The sequence below is a fragment of the Halichoerus grypus genome, chromosome 1, assembly GCF_964656455.1.
Source record: "Halichoerus grypus chromosome 1, mHalGry1.hap1.1, whole genome shotgun sequence".
Classification (NCBI taxonomy): Eukaryota; Metazoa; Chordata; class Mammalia; order Carnivora; family Phocidae; genus Halichoerus; species Halichoerus grypus.
In genome coordinates this window covers 212,726,229-212,745,932 of record NC_135712.1, presented here as the reverse complement: position 1 = coordinate 212,745,932, position 19,704 = coordinate 212,726,229, and the positions used below count along the sequence as shown (strand labels likewise).

The window sequence follows — 19,704 nt, the reverse complement described above, 5'->3', positions numbered from 1 at the left end:
CCAGCGCTGTCCCCTCCACCTCCCATCCCCTGGCAAACACCCTTGCCCCCAGTCCGTCCTCCCCACAGAGGCCACCAGGGGGCGCCATGAGCACCCCAGTCAGGTCCCGCCCTGCTCTGCCCACAGCCCTCCAGGGCTCCCACCTCCCTGGGGTAGAAGCCCAAGTGGTTCACTACCTGCCCCTACCTCCTCCCGCTCTCCCCCTCGCTCACTCTGCTCCAGCCACCGGGCCTCCTCACTGCTCCAATATGCCAGGCACACTCCCACCCCAGGGCCTTTGCATGGGCTGTGCCCTCTGCCTCCACTATACCCACTGGTGTGCTGGAGATTCCCTCTACCAGACCAGAGGGCCAACAGTTAAATTCTCAGGAATTTTGCAAGCCAGTATTAAACACAGCCATTACCAGAAAGTGAATTATATAAATGTACCGATAAGTGAGAACAAAGATAATAAATACTCAAAACCCACCCTCTCCTAATTGTCTTACTACATTTCCCTGTAATCGATGCTCTGCAGGTGATTCTGTCTCCTGTCTAAGGCAGAAAGCTACAGGGTGATGAGCTACTCGAAATTGACACAGTGGGAATATTTACATCCCAGAAAGAGGGGGAAGCTACAGATCAGGACTGCCCACCCCCCAACCCAGAGAGCTCATCAGTAAACCTTTACACCACCGTCTAGACGCCGCCCCAGCCTCAGCCATCACTAGACACGTACAGTTGACCTTGGACAACATGGGGGCCAGGGCGCCGACCCCTGTGCAGTTGAAAATCTACATAGAACTTCTGACTTCCCCAAAAACTCAACTACTATTAGCCTCCTGTTGACCAGAAGTCTTACCAATAACATAATTGACAAATACATCGTTTGCACGTTATACATGTTAGATACCGTATTCTTATGGTAAAGCAGCTAAAGAAAAGAGGAGGTCACGAGGAAGAGAAAGTACATTTACAACACGGTACTGTGTTTTCTCAAAAGTAAATGGGCAGGTAAGTGGACCTCCGCGGTTCAAACCCGTGCTGTCCAAGGGCCAAGTGTATTTGTGTCTTGTTCCAATTAGCTGTCCTCTCCCACACTAGACTGTGACCCCCAGGAGGGCGGGCTCAGGTCTGTCCTGGTCACCGCTCAGGAAATTAAGGCTTGTCCCACAATGTCCGAGCCACCCAACCTTGCACACATTTCGGCATCCACCCTCACAGTTGCATGTGTGCCCAGGTCCCCACGCATGCACACCCACAAACACGGTCCAGCATGCCTGGGGGCTGGGGGGGTGGGCCCAGGTCAGGAGCATGAGGAGGGGGACAGGGATGCACGAAGAGAGGGTCTCCTGCCCCTGAGCCTCACGTTCAGTCCCTCCCAGGGTCTTGGTGGGTGGGAGGGGCTGAGCTAGAGCCCTTCGTGGGAACTTACCCCTCCAGCTGGGGGTAGGGAAAAGGCAAAGCCTATATGAGTGAGTGAGTGGGGCTGGTGTCAGTTTAACATCAGACTTGGGGCTCTCAGAAGAGCCGCCCCTCTGTGTTAGGGCAGGAAGACAGCCCAGGGAGAAGCAGCAATTTGCCCAAAGTGCCACACAGCCAGCCGACTGGTTCAGGGCCTCCGGAGAAAGCTGGGGTGGGGGGGTGGGGGTGATGGAAACAGTCCTGCAGGCCTCCTTCCCCACCCACCCCAGGGCCCACTGACCCTCTCACCACTCAAGGGCCACGATGAAGTGGCTGCTTGGGCCAGAGAGAGAAACTTCAAGGTCAGAAAAGACTGAGACAGTGTTAAAAGGGTCTGGCTGGGTTGGAAAGTGGCCCAGTTTGGATCTGCCAGGCCTGGGTCCAACAGGGGAGGTTGTGGGGTGCAGGGATGGGTTAGGGCTGCAGAAAAAGCTTGAGCAAAGGTGTGGCGGTGAAAACCGTGACCAGAGCAAGGCTGGGGGCTGGGCAGGAAGGGCACCGTGTGAGCCGGGTGGGTCAAGGGCCCATCCAGGTAAGAGGACTAATGTATACCCTCTGGGTCCAGGACCCCAGCAGGGCTCCTACGCCCATTTGCCTGATTGAAAACTGAGGCTACAAGCTCCAAGTAACCAGTAGGCATCTGGGGCCCAGGGGAGAAGATCCTCTTACAAGAGACGTGCAGGGTGGGGAGGGTGGGGTGTCACATCACTGCACGGCCCGCGGGAGAACACTGCAATGGCCGGGCAGGGGTGCTACTTACATATTCGGCTGTGTCGTCCATCTCCCACTGAGCGTGGGAGGAGGCGGCAGGGGAGAGAGGAGTAGGTGAGCAGGTGGCCAGAGAGAGAGGGAGAAGCAGGGAGAAGGCAGGAGCGCAGGGTCTGGGTGCCGCCCCGCCCACCTGGAGCCCCGCCCACCCGGGCCCCGCCCCGGAACCCCGCCCACCTGGGCATCGGCCAGCATGATGTCCTTGATGCGCGGTGGCCCGCGGGCCTCGGCGCCCTCCATGCGTACGTAGTGGACCTGGTAGCCGCGGATCTGGCCGTGTTGCCGGCCGGGCGCGGGTGAGCGCCACAGCACGCGGATGGCCGTGGCGTTGAGCGCCTCCGCCTCCACCTTCCGCGGCGGCGCGCTGGGCACTGGCGGGGGCAGGGGAGGGGCGGGCAGGGCCGTTACTGGGGCGCCTGGCTCTGCCCCCGGGCAGCACCGCTGCCCGATGCCAGGGTGCCAAGTGCCAAGTGGCTGCCAGTTAACTTGGTGGTCTGAGCGCTCACCACCAGCCGGGAGGGCATGCCTCCTTCATGGCTCCCACAAGCCCGGGGCGGGGGAGGGGGCCCAATGGTGTGCCCCACTTACAGACGATCCACTGAGGTCCCCCAGAGCCTAAGCCACCTGCCCAGGGCCACATGACACGAGTGGGCCCTGCACGCCCCGTTCCACAGTCATTACCCACCTGCCTCCATCCTAACAGCATCCCTTCTGGGCAGGGGCTCTTATTCCCATCTTATGGATGGGGAAACAGGCCCGAGAGCTGGGCCCTCGATCGCATGGTTAGTAAGAAGCAAAGCCCTGGTCTGAACCCAGTTCAGCTGCATGCTCCCATGCATCCCAGTATGCGGCCAGCCCCACGGATCACAGCTCTTCCTACCCAGCCACACCCCACACTCTGGCATGAACAACTGCTCCATCTCTTCCCCACTCTTCTGACCCAATGTGGGGCTGCCGACCAGACCTTTTAGGCCATGGCTCGGAAGGCAAGCCGGGTTCCCAAGGCCAAGGAACTGCAGTTTTGTTGGAGAAGCTGCTTGCCTTCATTTCTCCCCATGCCCCAGCTTCTACCAACTGACTCCAGACCAGAGCCTCACCTCACTTTGCAGCTCAAAACTTTCTAGCTGGCAAGTCAGCCAACAGCGGGGAGGCTGACACTGCAGAAACTGGCCATTGCTACAAATCGGGCTCCGTGCCCCAGAAGCTGGTTGTTAAACCTCACCAGCGTGCTGCAGCCCACCTACTTGCCAGATAGGATGGCTCGGACCGAGGACGCTGCAGATCCCGGCTTATCCCCAGAGTCTAAAAGCTAGGTTTCTGGGGTCAAGGACCCTACGTTTGTTGCAAATGCTGCTGGCCGTTTCCCACACTGTTTCCATTCTTTCCACCATCGGACCCAAACATATACGGGCTGCCAGCTTAACTTCCCAGGCACAAGGCTCAGGAGAAAATACTGCCCGGAAGGTCTAGGATGGAGCATTCCAGGATCAAGGAGCCCAGGATTCCGTGGGGAGGCTGCTTGCTTCATGTCTCGCCCTCAAGATTGTGGCTTCTACCTTTTGACCACCAGCCAGCCCCGTTTTGCAGAGCCAGAAGGTGCCGAGGCGCGGGGCGGGCTGGGGCCTGCGGGGTCCCCGGCTGGGGCCGGTGCTTACCGTCCTCGTCGGTGCGGATGACCACGGGCGAGCTCTCGGGCCCTGGTCCCACCTCTGTGTGAGCGACAGTCGTGATGCGGTACTCGGTCCACTTGTCCAGCGCCTCCAGCAGGATCTGAGTGGTGGTCGGGGGGATGCCGTTCACCTCCTTGGGTTGCGGATCCTCCGAGCCCAGCGGTCGGTAGCGGACGCTATAGCTCACCAGGGCCCCGTTGTGCGTTTCCGGCGGCGGCGGGCGCCAACTTACCAAAATGGCCGTGGAGCGCGTGCTGACACATTTAACGTCTTGAGGGGGGGCTGACGGTTCTATTGGAGGGGGGAGAACGTGGGGGCGGGGAGGGGAGGCGGGATGGGCGGGGGAGGGGGTGGGGAAACAAAAGATGGGAAAGAGAAAATAAAACAGAAGATGATAACAAACAAAACAGAACCAAACCAAAGAGAAAGTCGAACCCAAAAGAAGTGGGTGTCAACCAAAGGTGAGATGGACGGGTGGGGGTGGGGGCCGGGAGGGCTGGCCAAGAACACTGCGCTCAGCGCCGGGGGCTGCATCCCCGGGCACGTGGGAGGCCCTGCGGAATAGCGGGAACATCCCCGTTCATGAGGCACCTATCATGCACTAGGCACGGTGCCAGGGGCATCACAGAGTAACGGTAAAAGCATCCCTTTATCGAAGCCCTACTATGTGCCAGGCACCACGCCAAGGGCGTCACTGAAGACCAGTAATTGGACTTATTTATTGAACACCTACTGTATGCCAGGCCCTGTGCCAGAGGAAGAGCGAAAGCTCCATCAGGTACCTACTGTGTGTCAGGCAGCATGCCAGGTAATTGCAATAAAAGCCCCATTTATCAGACGCCTACTGTGTGCTGGGCACAGCGCTGAGGTTTTTTATAGGATAACAGTAAATGCATTTATTGGCTGAACACCTACTGTGTGCCGGGGAGTGGCACTGCCAGGGTAAAAGCAGTAAAAGTCCCATTTATTGGGCACCTACTGTGTGCTAGACACAGTGTAAGAGCTCCACAGGTGAATGGTAAAAGCATCTATGTACTGAACAACTGTTCTGTAAGGGGCCCCGGAGGCCACCCCGTGGCTTACTTCAACTCAGGACCACCCTCTCAGCCTCACTTGGAAGACACAATAATGTCCGTGGTCTTGAGCACCTACTGTTTGCCAATTAGCATGCCAAGGGCTTTGTAGGGGAATAACACAAGTGCCCGTGAGCCGGGCACCTCCTGGGCCGGTCCCAGGCTCGGGACTTTACAGATGGCACAGCCCTGATTGGCACGTACTGTGTGCCAAGGTTTTTACAGATCAGAGTTCCCCTGGCACCACACTAAGGCCATCATGGATGGTGGCCAACTCTTATTTATTGAGCGCCTACTATGGGCTGGGCATCAATAGCCCTCCAGAGATAAAAACAGCAGCTGCCATTTACACGGAACCTACTCCATGCCAGGCACTTTATCAGGTAACAGTAACAGTCCCCACGTAATGAGGACCTACTACGTGCCAGGCCCTGTGCTAGAGGCCTTACTGAATAAACAGCAACCGTCCCTACCTATTAAACACCTACTACGCGTTAGGCACTGTGCTAAGGGCCTTGTAGAGCATTAATAGCCCTCGCTTCTTAAGCACCTACTGCGTGCCAAGGTCTGTGCTAAGGGCCTTCTATATAAATGGTAACAGGTTTCACTTCTTGAGCACCTACTGTTTGCACACCCAGTGCCAAAGGCTTTGCAGATAACAAGGTCACGTTTTGAGCAAAACCTCGAAACCACACTAGGCCCGGTCAGACGGACGACGGCTCTTATCTGAGCACCTACTATGTGCCTAGAGCCAGGCCAACCTCCTTCAAGAAAGTGCCACTTATTGAGCACTTACTGTATGCCAGCCATTCTGTCAAGGGCTTCACGGAGCAATACTCAGAGCCCCCGTGTTTGGGGCACCTACTGTGCATGGGGCACCAAGGAAAGCTTGTTATAAATGACTAATGGCTTCCATTCATTGGGTGCCAATTACGTGCCTCGCACCACGCCAATCCATGCTTAGATTTAAAAGAGCATTTAGGACACTGCTGTTGTGTGCCAGGCAGCGTGCTAAGGGCTTTGTTAAATAACAGCGATAGTTTGCACATATTAAGCACCTACTGTGTGTGTTAAGGGCTTTATGGGAATAACATTAAGTCCCCATCTGCTCAGTACCTACTACGAGGCTGTATTAAGGCCATTCCTGGTAATAAACCCCACAGTCTACACATCACGTCTTCGGCACACCCCATTCCCTAAGCCCTTTACACTCCAAATGTGTCCCCGATGATACATCATTTAATTCTCAAGACGCATAAATGGCCAGAACTATCACCCCTCCAGCCTCATTCCACATTACACGTGCGGAAATCAGTTTGAAAGCCCAGCTGCCTGGTTTTCTATGATCATCGGTTATGTACCTACTGGGTGCCAGACCCCACCTACCCTGGGTGCTTTTCGCATATCACCTCCCATTTTACAGATGAAGAAACTGAGGCTGGAAACAGCAAAATTGCCTTGCCAAGGGCATGTGGCAAGAGCCAAGATTTGAACCCAGGCTCAGCTGTTGTCCAGGGGCTATCTTGAGTTGAGAACGGGGACTCAGACCTCAACCTCAGGCCAGTTGAGGATGGCTGGAGCCACATGACTTCAACGGCCCATGGCTCCAGAATTTTCCTTGCCTGCAGGGAGGCCCAGAGAGACCACTGGCTTTGCTTCATGTCAGGGCACAGAGAACCCTTACCATCATGGTAGCCCCATTTGTTCACTGAGCATGTGTTTAGACAGTACTTGTTTCGTGCATACCCCATGCCGGGGCCACCCAGAGAAGAAACAGAGGCCCCTATCCTGAAAGACATCAGACTACCAGATACCTCAGAGGCCTCTCCAACGGCTTACTTCAAATAGAACGACCCTCCGGCCTCACTTAAAGTGAAATGCCGGCGTCCCCCTCCCCTGATACCAGACACTTGGGGCCCTCTCCCCCCATTTCTTGACCAGCCACCCCAACCAAAAGTGCCTGGGGGAATCAGGCAGGAGGGGAAAAACCAACCAAAGAATGTGCTGGAAGGAATGGATTCGCTGAGAAAGGGGGAGGAAAAATAAAATCAAAACCATAATAAAATAAGAAACAACGGTGATGGTGATGATGATGAGAAAAACCATAATAAAAGAAAGAAAGACGCCTTCCAGAAAACTCCCAGTCTGGTTACCTACCTTCCACTCTTCAACTGCTAACTTATAAGACTTTCTTACGAGGGAGGGAGTGGCCGAGTGCTGAGCTATAAGGCCAGACCGAGCTCTGGGTGGGTCTCCGGACGCAAGCAGGCCCAAGCCCTGCTCTGGCCCCCAGTGTGGGCACGCCGCAGTTCCAGACTGGTGCCGACGAGGCGGGAAGGTGAGACGGTGTGGGGAGACCCACGGCTGAGTGGTCTGGCCTCCACCTACCCTTGAGTTCAGCCTAAGAAGCCTGCAGTCCCCAGGGGGATATGCCTGGCCCTGAGTCTTGCTGCCAGTTCTCTCGGGCCCCACCCGTCTTGGCGCGAGAAGCGGGGAGTCCCTTCTCCCCCACTCCCTGTCCTGGGCCGCCCCGGAGGTTCAAGTGGCTGGGCCAAAGCCGCTTTCTTGACGACCACGGAGGCCGCCTCCTTCACAATCCGGCCCAACCTGCGTGACACTTGGGGGGTGGGAGGAGGGTGTGACGGACCCACGGACAGGCGTGGTGGGCAGGTAGTTCCAGATTCCCCATTTCTGGGCAGGCGTGGCTCTTGACCGTGGAGTAGAAAGTTTGGGGGGGGCGCTCAATTTGGGCTCTGGACTCTGCAGCCCAGAGCTCCTGGAGCACAGGCTGGGGAGCACGCAGGGTGGGCCGTTTTTGTGAACCTGCTTGAGACCAGCGTGTACTCACCTTCGCGGCACCTGTGCCAGTCTCTCTCACGTGGCCGCCCAAGCCACAGGACACCCTCACTGATCGCCTCACGCACAAACACGCCCAGACGCCTGGGAGCTGCAGAGCGCTCGGCTCGGCGCGAGGGAGTAGGGAGGAGGGAAGGGGGCTGGGGATGGCAGGGGTGCTGCGTCTCCGAGGCCCCTGATCCCAGCGGCTCAGACACCCAGGCCCAAGCTGCCATCACTCGCCACTGACCGGTGACCCCCTGTGTGCACACATCGGGGGGGGGGGACTTGAAGGTCTGAACACCGAGGCTGCTTCCGGAACAAGGCCTGGGGCGGTACGCTATGACTGACTGAGAAGGGGGAAGGGAGGGGAAGGGGGCCACGGCGGTGGGGGCACGGCGGTGGAGGCCATGCCGGGCCAGGCTGAGCACAGAAGAGGGGCAGGGGGAGGAGGGGAGGCAGGGAGACAGCGGGATCAGGGGCCTGCCTAGGCCCTGAGCTCAGAGCAGGCAAGGAGGGCAGCGGTAGGGGCCACAACGTGGCCCAGAGCCAGCTGCCGGGTGCAGTGTTCTGGCCAAAAGGTGACTTGCCTGTGACAGGGAGGCAGGGCAGGCCCGGCAAAGAGCTCCAGGGATTCAAGAGCCTATCCTGGGGCCTGCACCCCGCTCCCCTTCTGCTCCTGCCCCTGGCAATGGGGGACCTTGTCTGGGGGAGCAGGGCCATCTGGGGAGGTGGTTGGTCTCTGTGCACTGTGCGCTCCAGGAATGATGGGGTGTGATCTGGGACAGCCTCACATAGCCGCGCCCCACCCCACCCACGCCTAGGATCAGGCACAGCCTGGCTGTTCCATGAGCCCCAGGTACAGGACTGGGGGGGCGGGGAGGAGAGAGAAGGTGCAGTGGACACCTGTCCCGGACCTAGGGGGCGAACCTCGGCGCCCCCAGGGCTCCAGGCCCAGGGAGCCGGAGGAAGCAGGGCCTGCGGGAACCCCCAGCGCAGCGCGGATGGGTACGTCCGAGGCCAGGCGCCCCCCCCACCCCCGCTGCGGCGGCGCGGCCAGGGTCAGTGTGCGCTGGGGCCCCCCCGCAGGAAGAGCGGGCTCCGCGAGACACCTACTGGACTGCAGTGTGCGCTGCCGCACCACCGGGGTGAAAGCGCCCAGGCCCTGCGGAGAGCGGGCCGCCAGGCGGAAGGCGTACTCCGTGTTGGGTTTGAGGTCCTCCACCACAAATGCCGTGGCCGGGTCGAAGGTCCTCCCCACCTGGGGGCGGGGTGGGGGGGGTAGGTGGAGACAGAGAGGCAGAGACAGAGAGACAGCCAGGGAGACAGAGAGACAGAGACACAGAGATTGTGAAAGAGACACAAAAAGGGCAAAAGAGACAAATGGAGACACAGAGACAGAGACATGGGAGATGGAGAGATGCGCAATCCACCAGCGGCCAAGAGCAGGGGGAAGAGAGACATCCGGGCACCAAGTCAGTGAGACCTGAGGGCGCGCTGCCCCACCCCCTCCCACTGCCCCCCGCTCCGCGGCCCCCCCCCCGTATGGTGCCCCCCGGTACCTCTCTGCCGTGGTCGCCCTCCCGGAACAGGAGTTCGTACTTGATGATGCTCTCCTGCCGCGGGGGGCTCCACGAGAGCCCGATGCTCGTCTCGGACTTGGCCTCGGCCCTGAAGTTCATGGGCTGGCCGGGCACTGTGGGGGAGGGGAGAGGAGGAGAAATTGGGGTGGCCGGGGAGGGGTCCACTCCACATGGGGTGCCCAACCCACCAGGTGTCCCCATTCTCCCAAAAAAGAGCCCCATGAAGCTCAGCACTGCCCTGGAGGTAAGGCTGCCTGTTCCCCGATGCTCCTGGAATGTTCTCCACTGTTCTCATTTCTCTTCTTTTCCCTGGGGGCCCCTTGCCACCCCTTGTTGTCAGGGGCCCCACCTCAATCCCCCCACCCTCTCTGCTTCCTCCAAATTGAAGGACAGAGGGACTGTGGGGATGACGTTTCAAAACACGGGTTCCCCATCCTGTGAGTGCTCTCTAGCACCACAGTTCTGACCCTTCTGTCCTTTCGTTGGGGCAGCTGCTGAGTCTTCTTGGCTTTGAGGTTCTGAAGCCTGAGGCCGACGGGAAAGGACGGGGAAACCCAGAGAGCTGGGGCCCCACACACCTAAATGCCCCACCCCCACCCTGCCCCTCAACCTGAGCCAGCAGGAGGCCAGCCGGCTGCCTTTGGGCAGATGCGCTTTCCCTTTATAATTTCAAAGGAGGTGGCATCAATCTCCGATGAGAACGGAGAGCAGGGGTTCTCAAACTCAGACACAGCCGCCAGGATCTGTCTGGATGTCCAGTCATAGCCCCGTGGGCTTGCCAAATCGAATTTCCCAAGTGAAGACAGAAATGTGGGTTTTCTGGGACAACTTCCTGCGTTTGAAATGCTAGCACGAAAATATTTTAAAGCACCATGCAGGATGAACAAACCATTTTGTGGCTTCCAGGCAAGACCAGCTAGCTGCATGCTACGAGATACATGACTGCCCCCTCCCCCCGGGCCCGCCACCTCCTCCCCTCTGTTTCCACGACCCCGAATCCTGCTGTCCCCACAGAAGCCGCACCTCCCACTGGCAGCTCACCTCCCTGCTGTGTCTTGACCTGGATGGGGTCCGAGAGGGGCCCGTCGCCCACGGAGGTGAAGGCCAGCACGCGCACCGTATACGTCTCATCCTCCAGCAGGCTGCCCACGGTGGTCAGCAGGCTGTCATCCACGTTGTGCTTCTGCCAGTTGCCCACGGGGTGCTCGGGCTCCATGGTGTAGTAGATCCGGTAGCCCCGGATCAGGCCGTTGGGCTCCACGGGCTCCTCCCACTGGATGATCATGGTGGTGGCGCTCAGCATGCGGGCCTGCACGTTCCGGGGTGCGCTAGCTGGGGCCTGTTCGCCCGTGCGGGTGACCACTGACTCACTGGGAGGCCCCTGGCCGATGGAGTTGACAGCGGACACCCAGATCTCATACTCCGAGTTGGGGCTCAGGCCACCGATGCTGTAACGCGTCGTGGTGATGTCCTCTTTGATCTGGTAGGGCCCGTCCTGGCTCTTGGATTTATATTCGATGACATAGTAGGACACAGGGTCTGGGTTGCCGGAGTCCCATGTGATGGTGATGCTGGTGGCTGTGTTCTCTGTCACCACGGGAGTCCCCGGGGCTTTGGGGAGAGCTGTGGGTGGGAGGCAGGGTCACACGTCAGGCACGCTGGCTACAGACCCCGAAGGCTCTGTGACTTTCAGCCACATGGCCACTGCCCTCGCTGAGCCTTGACTTCCTCGGCAGCGACCACAGGCCTAATGAGCCCCGTCCCATCATCTATAGCTGGGTGCGGCAAACTATGGCCTGAGGACCAGCACCTGTTTTTATAAATAAAGTTTTATTGGAACACAGCCGTGCCTGCGTATTGCAATGGCTGCTTCTGGCAGAGCTGGGGGGATGTCGCAGAGACTAGATGGCCCGTAAAGCTGAAAATGGGTGACTTAAAAAAAAAAACAAAACTGCTCTTTAAGAAAAATATTTACCCTTGAGAATCTGAGAGGTCTTCCCCCTCTCTGTGGTTCACTCTGCTCAGCCACACTGTGTGTTCCCACGTCACACCTGCTGTTCCCTGTACCTGAAATGCTCCATCCCCAGAGGGCCACATGGCCAGCTCCTTCTCATTCCTTAAAGCCTCCCACACACCACCCTAGCTAGAGGCGCCCTTGCCCGGTGCTTAGCAGGGACCAGAGTCTTGTTCACAGCTGTGTCCCTAGCACCTGGATAATCGTGACTTTCTCTCCCACTTGTCCCAAATTCTTACGCCACAGAGACCCCAGGAGAAGTTCGATTCCTTGGCAAAATGACCAACCAACCAGCTGGAGAGGACACTTTTTATGGCCTGAGGGCAGGGCTTGGCAAACTGCTTGCAAAGGGCCCCAGAGTAACTATTTTCAGCTTTGTAGGCCAGAGAGTCTTCGTTGAGACTACTCAGCTCTGCCCCTGCAGCCCAAAAGCTGCCACACACAAGACCTGGGTGAATGGGTGTGGCTGTGTGCCAATAAAACTTTATTTAGAAAAACTAGAGGAGGGCCAGATCCAGCCTGGAGGTTATAGTTTGCGGGCCCCTGTTCTAAAGCTAGAAAAATATTTGGGGGCACCTTCCTCTGAATCTCACCACAAACTTGAGACGTCAGGACAATCTATAGTCTTCTATCCCGGGCCCATCTCTCTAAGTCTGCACAGTCCATTTCCTTCCCTTAGAAGTGTTCTCCATCTAGAAAGGGGAACCCTCCTACACTGTTGGTGGGAATGCAAGCTGGTGCAGCCACTCTGGAAAACAGTATGGAGGTTCCTCAAAAAGTTGAAAATAGAGCTACCATATGATCCAGCAATTGCACTCCTGGGTATTTACCCCAAAGATACAAAAGTAGGGACCCGAAAGGGTACGTGCACCCCGATGTTTATAGCAGCAATGTCCACAATAGCCAAACTGTGGAAAGAGCCAAGATGTCCATCAACAGATGAATGGATAAAGAAGATGTGGTATATATACACAATGGAATATTATGCAGCCATCAAAAGGAATGAGATCTTGCCATTTGCAACGACGTGGATGGAACTGGAGGGTATTATGCTGAGCGAAATAAGTCAAACAGAGAAAGACATGTATCATATGACCTCACTGATATGAGGAATTCTTAATCTCAGGAAACAAACTGAGGGTTGCTGGAGTGGGGGGTGGGGTGGGAGGGATGGGGTGACTGGGTGATGGACACTGGGGAGGGTATGTGCTCTGGTAAGCGCTGTGAATTGTGCAAGACTGTTGAATCTCAGATCTGTACCTCTGAAACAAATAATGCAATATATGTTAAGAAAGAAAAAAAGAAGAAGAAGAATATAGCAGGAGGGGAAGAATGAAGGGGGGGAAATAGGAGGGGGAGAAGAACCATGAGAGACGATGGGCTCTGAAAAACAAACTGAGGGTTCTAGAGGGGAGGGGGGTGGGAGGATGGGTTAGCCTGGTGATGGGTATTGAGGAGGGCACGTTCTGCATGGAGCACTGGGTGTTATGCACAAACAATGAATCATGGAACACTATATCTAAAACTAATGATGTAGGGGCGCCTGGGTGGCTCAGTTGGTTAAGCGACTGCCTTCGGCTCAGGTCATGATCCTGGAGTCCCGGGATCGAGTCCCGCATCGGGCTCCCTGCTCAGCAGGGAGTCTGCTTCTCCCTCTGACCCTCCCCCCTCTCATGTGCTCTCTCTCTCCTCTCATCCTCTCTCAAATAAATAAATAAAATCTTTAAAAAAAAAAAAAAAAAAAAAAAAAAAAAAAAAATAAAACTAATGATGTAATGTATGGGGATTAACATAACAATAAAAAAATTAAAAAAAAAAAAAGAAGTGTTCTCCATCTTCTCTGGCTCATTCCTGTTCAACTTGTAATCTTTCTCTGACCTAACTTTCCTCGGAGGTGTGACCTTGACTCTGGGGGTCTGAACAGTGCCACGGGATCCCCGTCACAATCCCAATCAGGCTGTATCACAGCTGCCTGGCTATGCGGGTGTTTCTCATGCTGGACTCTAAGCTTGGCAGAACGAGACCACGCCTCGCTCCAAAGGGCCGGGCCCAGAATAACGTGTCACCAGTAATATCTGTTCACGAAACAACTGTCCCCTTGGCAGCCACGAACGACCAAAGCCAGAATGGGAACTCGGAGCTTTTCCATCTGTACCCCCCAACCTGTGTCCCCGGGAGAGGGGTGTCAAGAGATGACCTGCCTTCCTGGGCCCCATGGGCCCCGCTTACATTTCACTGTGATCTGGGCCACGGCCTCGATGACGCCCAGGCTGGACATGGCCACGCAAGTGTAGTTGGCAGAGTCTTTGACGTCTGTGAGCTCCAGCACGTTCCGACCCACGGGCATGTCGTCTTCAGGCGTCAGGTCTTCGGCCCCCTGCATCCACTTGACGTAGGGCATGGGCGAGCCCACAGCCACGCAGGTGATGTTCACGTTGCCACCTGGCATGATCTCGTGGCTCATGGGCAAGATGGAGAATCGCGGAGCCACGCGGCGGACTGGGGGTGGGCGGCGGCGGGTGGGGGGAGGGGTGCGGGGTGGGGGGGCGGGGAGACGGGATGCAGAGGGAAAAAAGAAACAAAAGCAGGAAGAAAGAAAGAAAGAAAGGAAGGAAAGAAAGAAAAAAAGGAAAAAAAAAAGTGGAAAACAATTTAAATATAAACAGGGCTGTTTTCTTCCCCCCAGCTGAAAATTTTTTTTCTTCCAAATGAAAAGAAAACAAAAAAACCAAATTAAAAAATCAAATTCCAACACAAAGAAACCAAAACTTCAAAGGAAGGTACTTCACAAACAATATAGAGAGAGATATATCGATATATAATAAAAAGAGACATGAAGCATTATTTCGTAGCAACAGGGTTTCAAGAGACCAGAGTGGCTGGTCACAGCACAGTTACAAACACAAAAATTTATCAGCTGTTTCTCATCTTTGCTGACAGACGTGGCTTCCGGGAGCAGCCCCTCCGCCCGCTCTCCCAAGTGGGGAGCTTCGGAAGATTCTGGCTGCAGGTGTGTGTGGGGAGGTGGCTCTGGGGAAGTCGGGACAGGGAGCGGGGAGGTCACGGAATCCGCCGGCCCCAGGAGGCAGAGGGGACCAGGACCTCGGCCCCCGACCCTCGTCCCCTCCGGTGACTCAGGGGCCCTGCCCACTTCCCAGGGGGCCCTCAAGGAAAAGATGAGAAACTCTAATGAAATTTTTGTGGTTTTTGGGTTGAGAAACCCTTCTAAAAGCTTCTGTCGGATCTGACAAGTTTCCATTGATAGATGCAGCTCTCAGAGTCACAAACAGCATGCAAAATAGGTTGGTTGAGAGAAAGAGAGAGAGAGAGAGAAAGAGAGAGGCAGAAGGAGGGACAGAGAGAGAGAGGTAATGCAAGGGAAGAGGCCTGGGTTTCAGGGGCCTTCAGTGCACGCTCGTGGGTGCCACAGAAGAGAGAGAGGAGCTACGGGAGAGAGAAAACAGGAAGACAGGCCCAGAGAGAGGGGGGCAGAGAGAGAGAAGGAGGGAGGAGGGGGCCCACTTCAATGCTGCATATTAATTCTAGCGGATGTGACCCAATGTGACACGTCACATTGTCACATCACAGCCCTGGCAGAATCATAAATAGGATATTAATTAATAATAATAATAATAATAAAACAAGGGAATGAGCTTGAACGTTGAGAAAACAGGGACATGTTCTGTGCGTTTCTCAGCGGGGAAGCGGGTGCAGCCTTCTGTCCCAATCTCGCAGACCGTGAAGGCAGCAGGATGCATTTCGGGGGCTCCATTTTCGGAAGCTGGACAGGTTTCGGGGGTGGGGGGGAGGGGCGGACGCTAATGGCACCTGAACTTCCAAAAGGCATGGCTGCCCCACAGGAGATGTTTAACTGCAGCGGGCAGGACCTGAGATGACCTAGTAGATCCTTCGAGCCAGAAAGAGGGTGTCCCTGGCTAAAACCTTGGGGCCTCGTGGGTCCCCAGCTTTGGACGGGTCAAGGAGTCTTGTCTCAAACTACAGAGATGACAGACTGGAGACTCAACAAGGCTCAAGAGGGCCACAAAATGACTTTTGGCACCCTGACCTGCCTTTGATTCCACACACTATTGGTGGTGGTGGGGTGGCTGTCGGGGGTCTGGCTTGCCTTACAGAGGAGGGGGCTCCAGGGGAAAAAGGGAAGCAAGCCCGGGAACCCCGCTCTTCCAGCCTGGCTTCTAAGCTGGAAATCCCAACCCTTGCTCCCTGAATCCAGATGGCTAGAGGCAAAGAGGAGGGGGGCGGCTCCATGGGGGTGGGGGGACAGGGCAAAGAAGCGGCAGCCCTTCGGAAAAGGAAGCCCCACGAAAAGTCCAGTGTCACGTTGGAGACGGGATGGAGGAAGTGGAAGGTATCACTGGAGGGGAGGAGTGGGGGTGCGGGCGGGGGGAGACAGAGGAGCCATGCAGACAGACTGGGGGTGAGGGGCGGGGCAGGGCACTGGGATGGGGGGTGGCTTTCTGGCAGGGCTGGGTGGAGGGTGGGGGGAGTCGGGGAAGAATGGGGTCTGGCCAGCCAGCGGACGCGGTCCAGGCCAGCCGCCGGCATCCACAGCGAGGCACGAGTGGGATGCCCGACGCTGCGTTGTCATGGAAACAGAACACGATGGGGGATGAGCGTGGGGGAGCTAATTAATCAAGGACAGAAAACGGCATCGACGTCCAAAACCAAACCAGGAGGAACAAATGAAAAAACAAAGCGGAAAAAAAAGAAAAGGAAAAATCCAAAAAAAAAAACCACAACCAAACAAAAATCCCCTCCGAAACAAAACACCCGAAAGCAAAAAGGAAAAAACAAAAACAAAACAAAACAAAACAAAAAGACATGGAATGTGTGGGGCTGAAAATCGGGGTCTGAAAGGGAGGAGGACTGTGACTTCCCCAGGGAGATGCCCCCCCCGCCCGCGGCAGAACACAGGGTCTGGCCTCCCCACCCAGCACTCGAGAACCCCGGCTGTGGGTTCGAGGTGGCCACGGAGGTGAGATCCTCACAGAAGAACCACCTTCGGGGCAAACCAGCCCAGCCCCGCTTCTCGGGGACATCCTGCCCCTGGCTGAGGACTGGATGAACAGCCCTTGCCTCAGACACGCTGAGCACACAGCAAGGCAATTCCTCACGAGCTCAGAGTCTCACAGAGAACCTCTCTAGGCAGAGGCGGGAGAGCTGATGTAGCGGAATAAGACCCGTGGGCCTTGGGGAGGTCCCTCAGGTGCCTCGATTTCTTCATCTGTGAAATGGGGGTAACTGGGGACATGCTCAGAAGGCCCTTAGGTTGACTGAGGGTACTCAGCCTGGGCATGGGGCCAGTGAAGTTTCCTTCTGGCCTCCCAGGGGTGGGGGGTGGGGGAAGATCAACTAGATTCTCTACCTTAAGGGACTTTGGGATGAATTAGTTAAAAAGGAAACAGAATTTCAGTAGAATCCCCATGTCTCTTTATCCCTTCCAACTTGGTGCGGCAAATATCTGTACTGCCCATTTTGTGGATGAGGCAGTGTAGGCTCAGAGAAGTGATAGGGCTAGCTGGAAGACACCAAGGAAGTGGTGGGGCCAGAGCTCAAAGCCAGGACTGCCTGGTCCCTGCCTCTCGGGTAAAGCGAGTCTTCTCTCACCACGGCAAGTAGCAAGAATTACAGCCAAGTGTCTCTTCTTGGCACCTGGCTCTTTCAAACTCATGAGTGTTTACCTTCTGGGGACGACAAAGAGGGCCAAAGTACCCCATCACCTATATATACCTATCAACTGAATAATAACCAGTGACCACCAGTTGAATACTATCCAGCAGTCATTATAACAAATGTCCAGAAGCCATTAGTAAGATGCCCATACAGAAAAGGATTATTGGAATCTTGAAGGGAATAAGTGCTAGCTTTAGGATTTAAAGGTTAAATATGAGCCAAATTTATCCCTGTGTAATAAGGCTCAACATCTTGCCCCAGAGACCCCATTCACATCTGAACTTAAAGTATCTCTCCTTGGGGAGATCTGGAAGATACCTCCAACTTTTTTCAGAAGCAGGGACAAGCATCTATCTTGAGTATGTAAAAAGCCTGCAGTATAGGATTGTTAATTGTAAGTCAGTTAAATGTGGACGGGCATTTATCAACAACAGTAATTTTAGTGCTCACAATCCTGAACATGGCCAGCAGCCATCAGTTAAATGGATCTGCCAATATGCTGTAAATGCTGACAGCTGAGAAACTTTGCCTACCTGCTTTCTCATTCGCTTCATCTGCTTCTAAGGGTGTGCTGTAGGAAGAGGGCTGGTTTGCCACAAGTTTGGGGAGGATCATGCCCATCAGCACTAGGTGGCTCAGAACCCCCTGCGGGGTCTCATTAGGCCTCCGGGCAACCTCCCAGCCAGCAAGGGTGGGTGGCTGACGCTGTGTTCTGCCCAGTTTGGTGATGACACCCACCCACGACATCTTTCCACCCCTGGCTGCAAGCTTGAGGTGCGGGTTAGAAAGTAAGGTGGGCGCAGAGCCCACAGGACGGAGTGGCCCCGCGGGACCCCCGCCCCCAATTACCGACCTGAATGGAGGGTCCAGGCAGGTTATAAGGGGACCACACCAGCCTTGGTCCTCAGCACGCTCCAGCTGGCTCTCGTTTCCAGCTCTTCTCGTCACCGAGTAGCCGGGGGTCCCAGCGGGGAGGACCCGCATGGGTGAGGGGGTCAGGAGGGTGGGCGGTGGGGGGTGGCAGGTTGGGGGGGGTGGGTCGCTTCAAACCCCGATTCACATGGAAAAACAACTCAAAAACCGTCAAAGCAACCGGGAGACGACCCCTCCCCCAGGCAGGAAGAGGCAGAAACTCAAAAACCAAAAGGGGGAGGGGTTCAGGGGAGAAAGGGTGGGGAGGGGTGAGGGAAAACTCAAAAGTGAGGTGATCTGGTTGAAGCACTAGGTAGGGAACTCGACAGTGTCAGACATCTCAACGATTCGGCAAGCCGCAGCTCCAAGGGAGGGAGGGGGGAGCTCTGCCTGGCATTTTGGGGTAAGAGGAGCTGCTGGGTGCTCCTCTAGACTCCAAAATGAGGATGCGGGTGGGGAGGGGAGGGGGGGGAGAGATGCCAAGAAGTTCTGCAGCCCCCACGGGCTCATTGAAGCTTAGATTACACCTGTCCAGGGAAGGGAGGGGTTCCGAGCCTGATTCCAAGGCCCGGTTCTCAGCCCCTCCGTTGAACCCCAGCCTGTGGCCCAGGGAGGGGGGGTACTGCCCCGTGGCCTGCCTTGGGCATCTTCCTGTTCCTGCCCCCTTTCTACCATCCTGCCTCCTCCCTCCCACCACCAGCTCCCTCTGCCATCGAGATAGCGTGCATGGCCTGGAGGGACCTGGCTGGAGCCCGGCCCACCGGCTGACCAGCGCCTTGGCAAGTTGTTAGCATTTTTAGTTGGACGTTTTGCTGCACTATCAATACTGATTTTGCCTTTTTTGGTACCCTCTCTCTCGCCCCACTTTTTTTTTTGGTTCTAGCAGAAAATGGGATGACATCTTGCCAATCGAATGACTTCCTTGCCCGCCCCCCCACCCCCGCTGTGGCCGCCAGAGACGTGGGGCTTTCCAAATGACAAGGTGTAATCTAATATTCCCCACTCCCCCCCTTCCCCAGAACAGAGGAAACAGCAATGCAAAGGGTGTGAGGCAGGCAGCAGGCGAGAGGTTCTAGAGCTCAGTGTTCCTGCAGAACGCCCCCTCCCTGCCGCCCCACCCTGGAGCCCCCTCTCCCCTTGGGATGAGGGTGGGATGAGGAGAAGGGCTGGGTCCTGTCAGGGTCATGTCAGGGGCCTTGGGGGCAGGGCAGGGGGAGGCATGACCAGGCGTGATCAGCAGGAACTGGGGGGCTCACCAACACACCCCAGTGCAAATCTTTCTGGAGATACAGGAGGTTGAGGGGGATTCCAGGCCCAGTATTTGTATCTAATCCTTTTTGGGGCTGGGGGTGGAAGTAAGGAAAACACCTAGAAGTCAGACCCACCAATGTGACATGGCTTGGGTGCCAGAGGTTTAATTTTAAAAAACCATCTGTCCCATAAAAATCCCACACCATGGTTTGATCTGCAAAGGCCTGGGGACGGGACACAGAGAGAGTTCTGGGGAGCACCCAGAAATCGGGGCAATCTAGACCCACCACTGGCATTGGGCATCGAGTCTCATTCCTGAGCTCAAGATTCGAGACCTGTCATTGAAGTATCCCAGCCCCATCTGACCTCCTCCCAAACCCTAAAGGTATCCTGAGTCCCTGGAAGGTGGACTGCTCTTCCCATGCCTCCAGCTCACTCCAAGTTCTCCCCGCAAGCCCTCA

General features: G+C 56.1%; 1 protein-coding gene across 1 annotated transcript in view; it reads right to left on the bottom strand.

Annotated features, from left to right (window-relative positions):
• The window catches only part of PTPRS (protein tyrosine phosphatase receptor type S), a 99,927-nt gene that overhangs the window by 19,102 nt on the left and 61,121 nt on the right, over positions 1 to 19,704 (bottom strand). The window contains exons 7-13 of the mRNA XM_078057154.1: positions 13,616 to 13,885; positions 10,414 to 10,995; positions 9,352 to 9,485; positions 8,906 to 9,050; positions 3,867 to 4,172; positions 2,389 to 2,582; positions 2,204 to 2,230 (exon numbers count right to left, since the gene is read on the bottom strand). Of these exons, the coding sequence (XP_077913280.1) occupies positions 2,204 to 2,230; positions 2,389 to 2,582; positions 3,867 to 4,172; positions 8,906 to 9,050; positions 9,352 to 9,485; positions 10,414 to 10,995; positions 13,616 to 13,885 (1,658 nt within the window). The remainder of the gene's footprint in view (positions 1 to 2,203; positions 2,231 to 2,388; positions 2,583 to 3,866; positions 4,173 to 8,905; positions 9,051 to 9,351; positions 9,486 to 10,413; positions 10,996 to 13,615; positions 13,886 to 19,704) is intronic.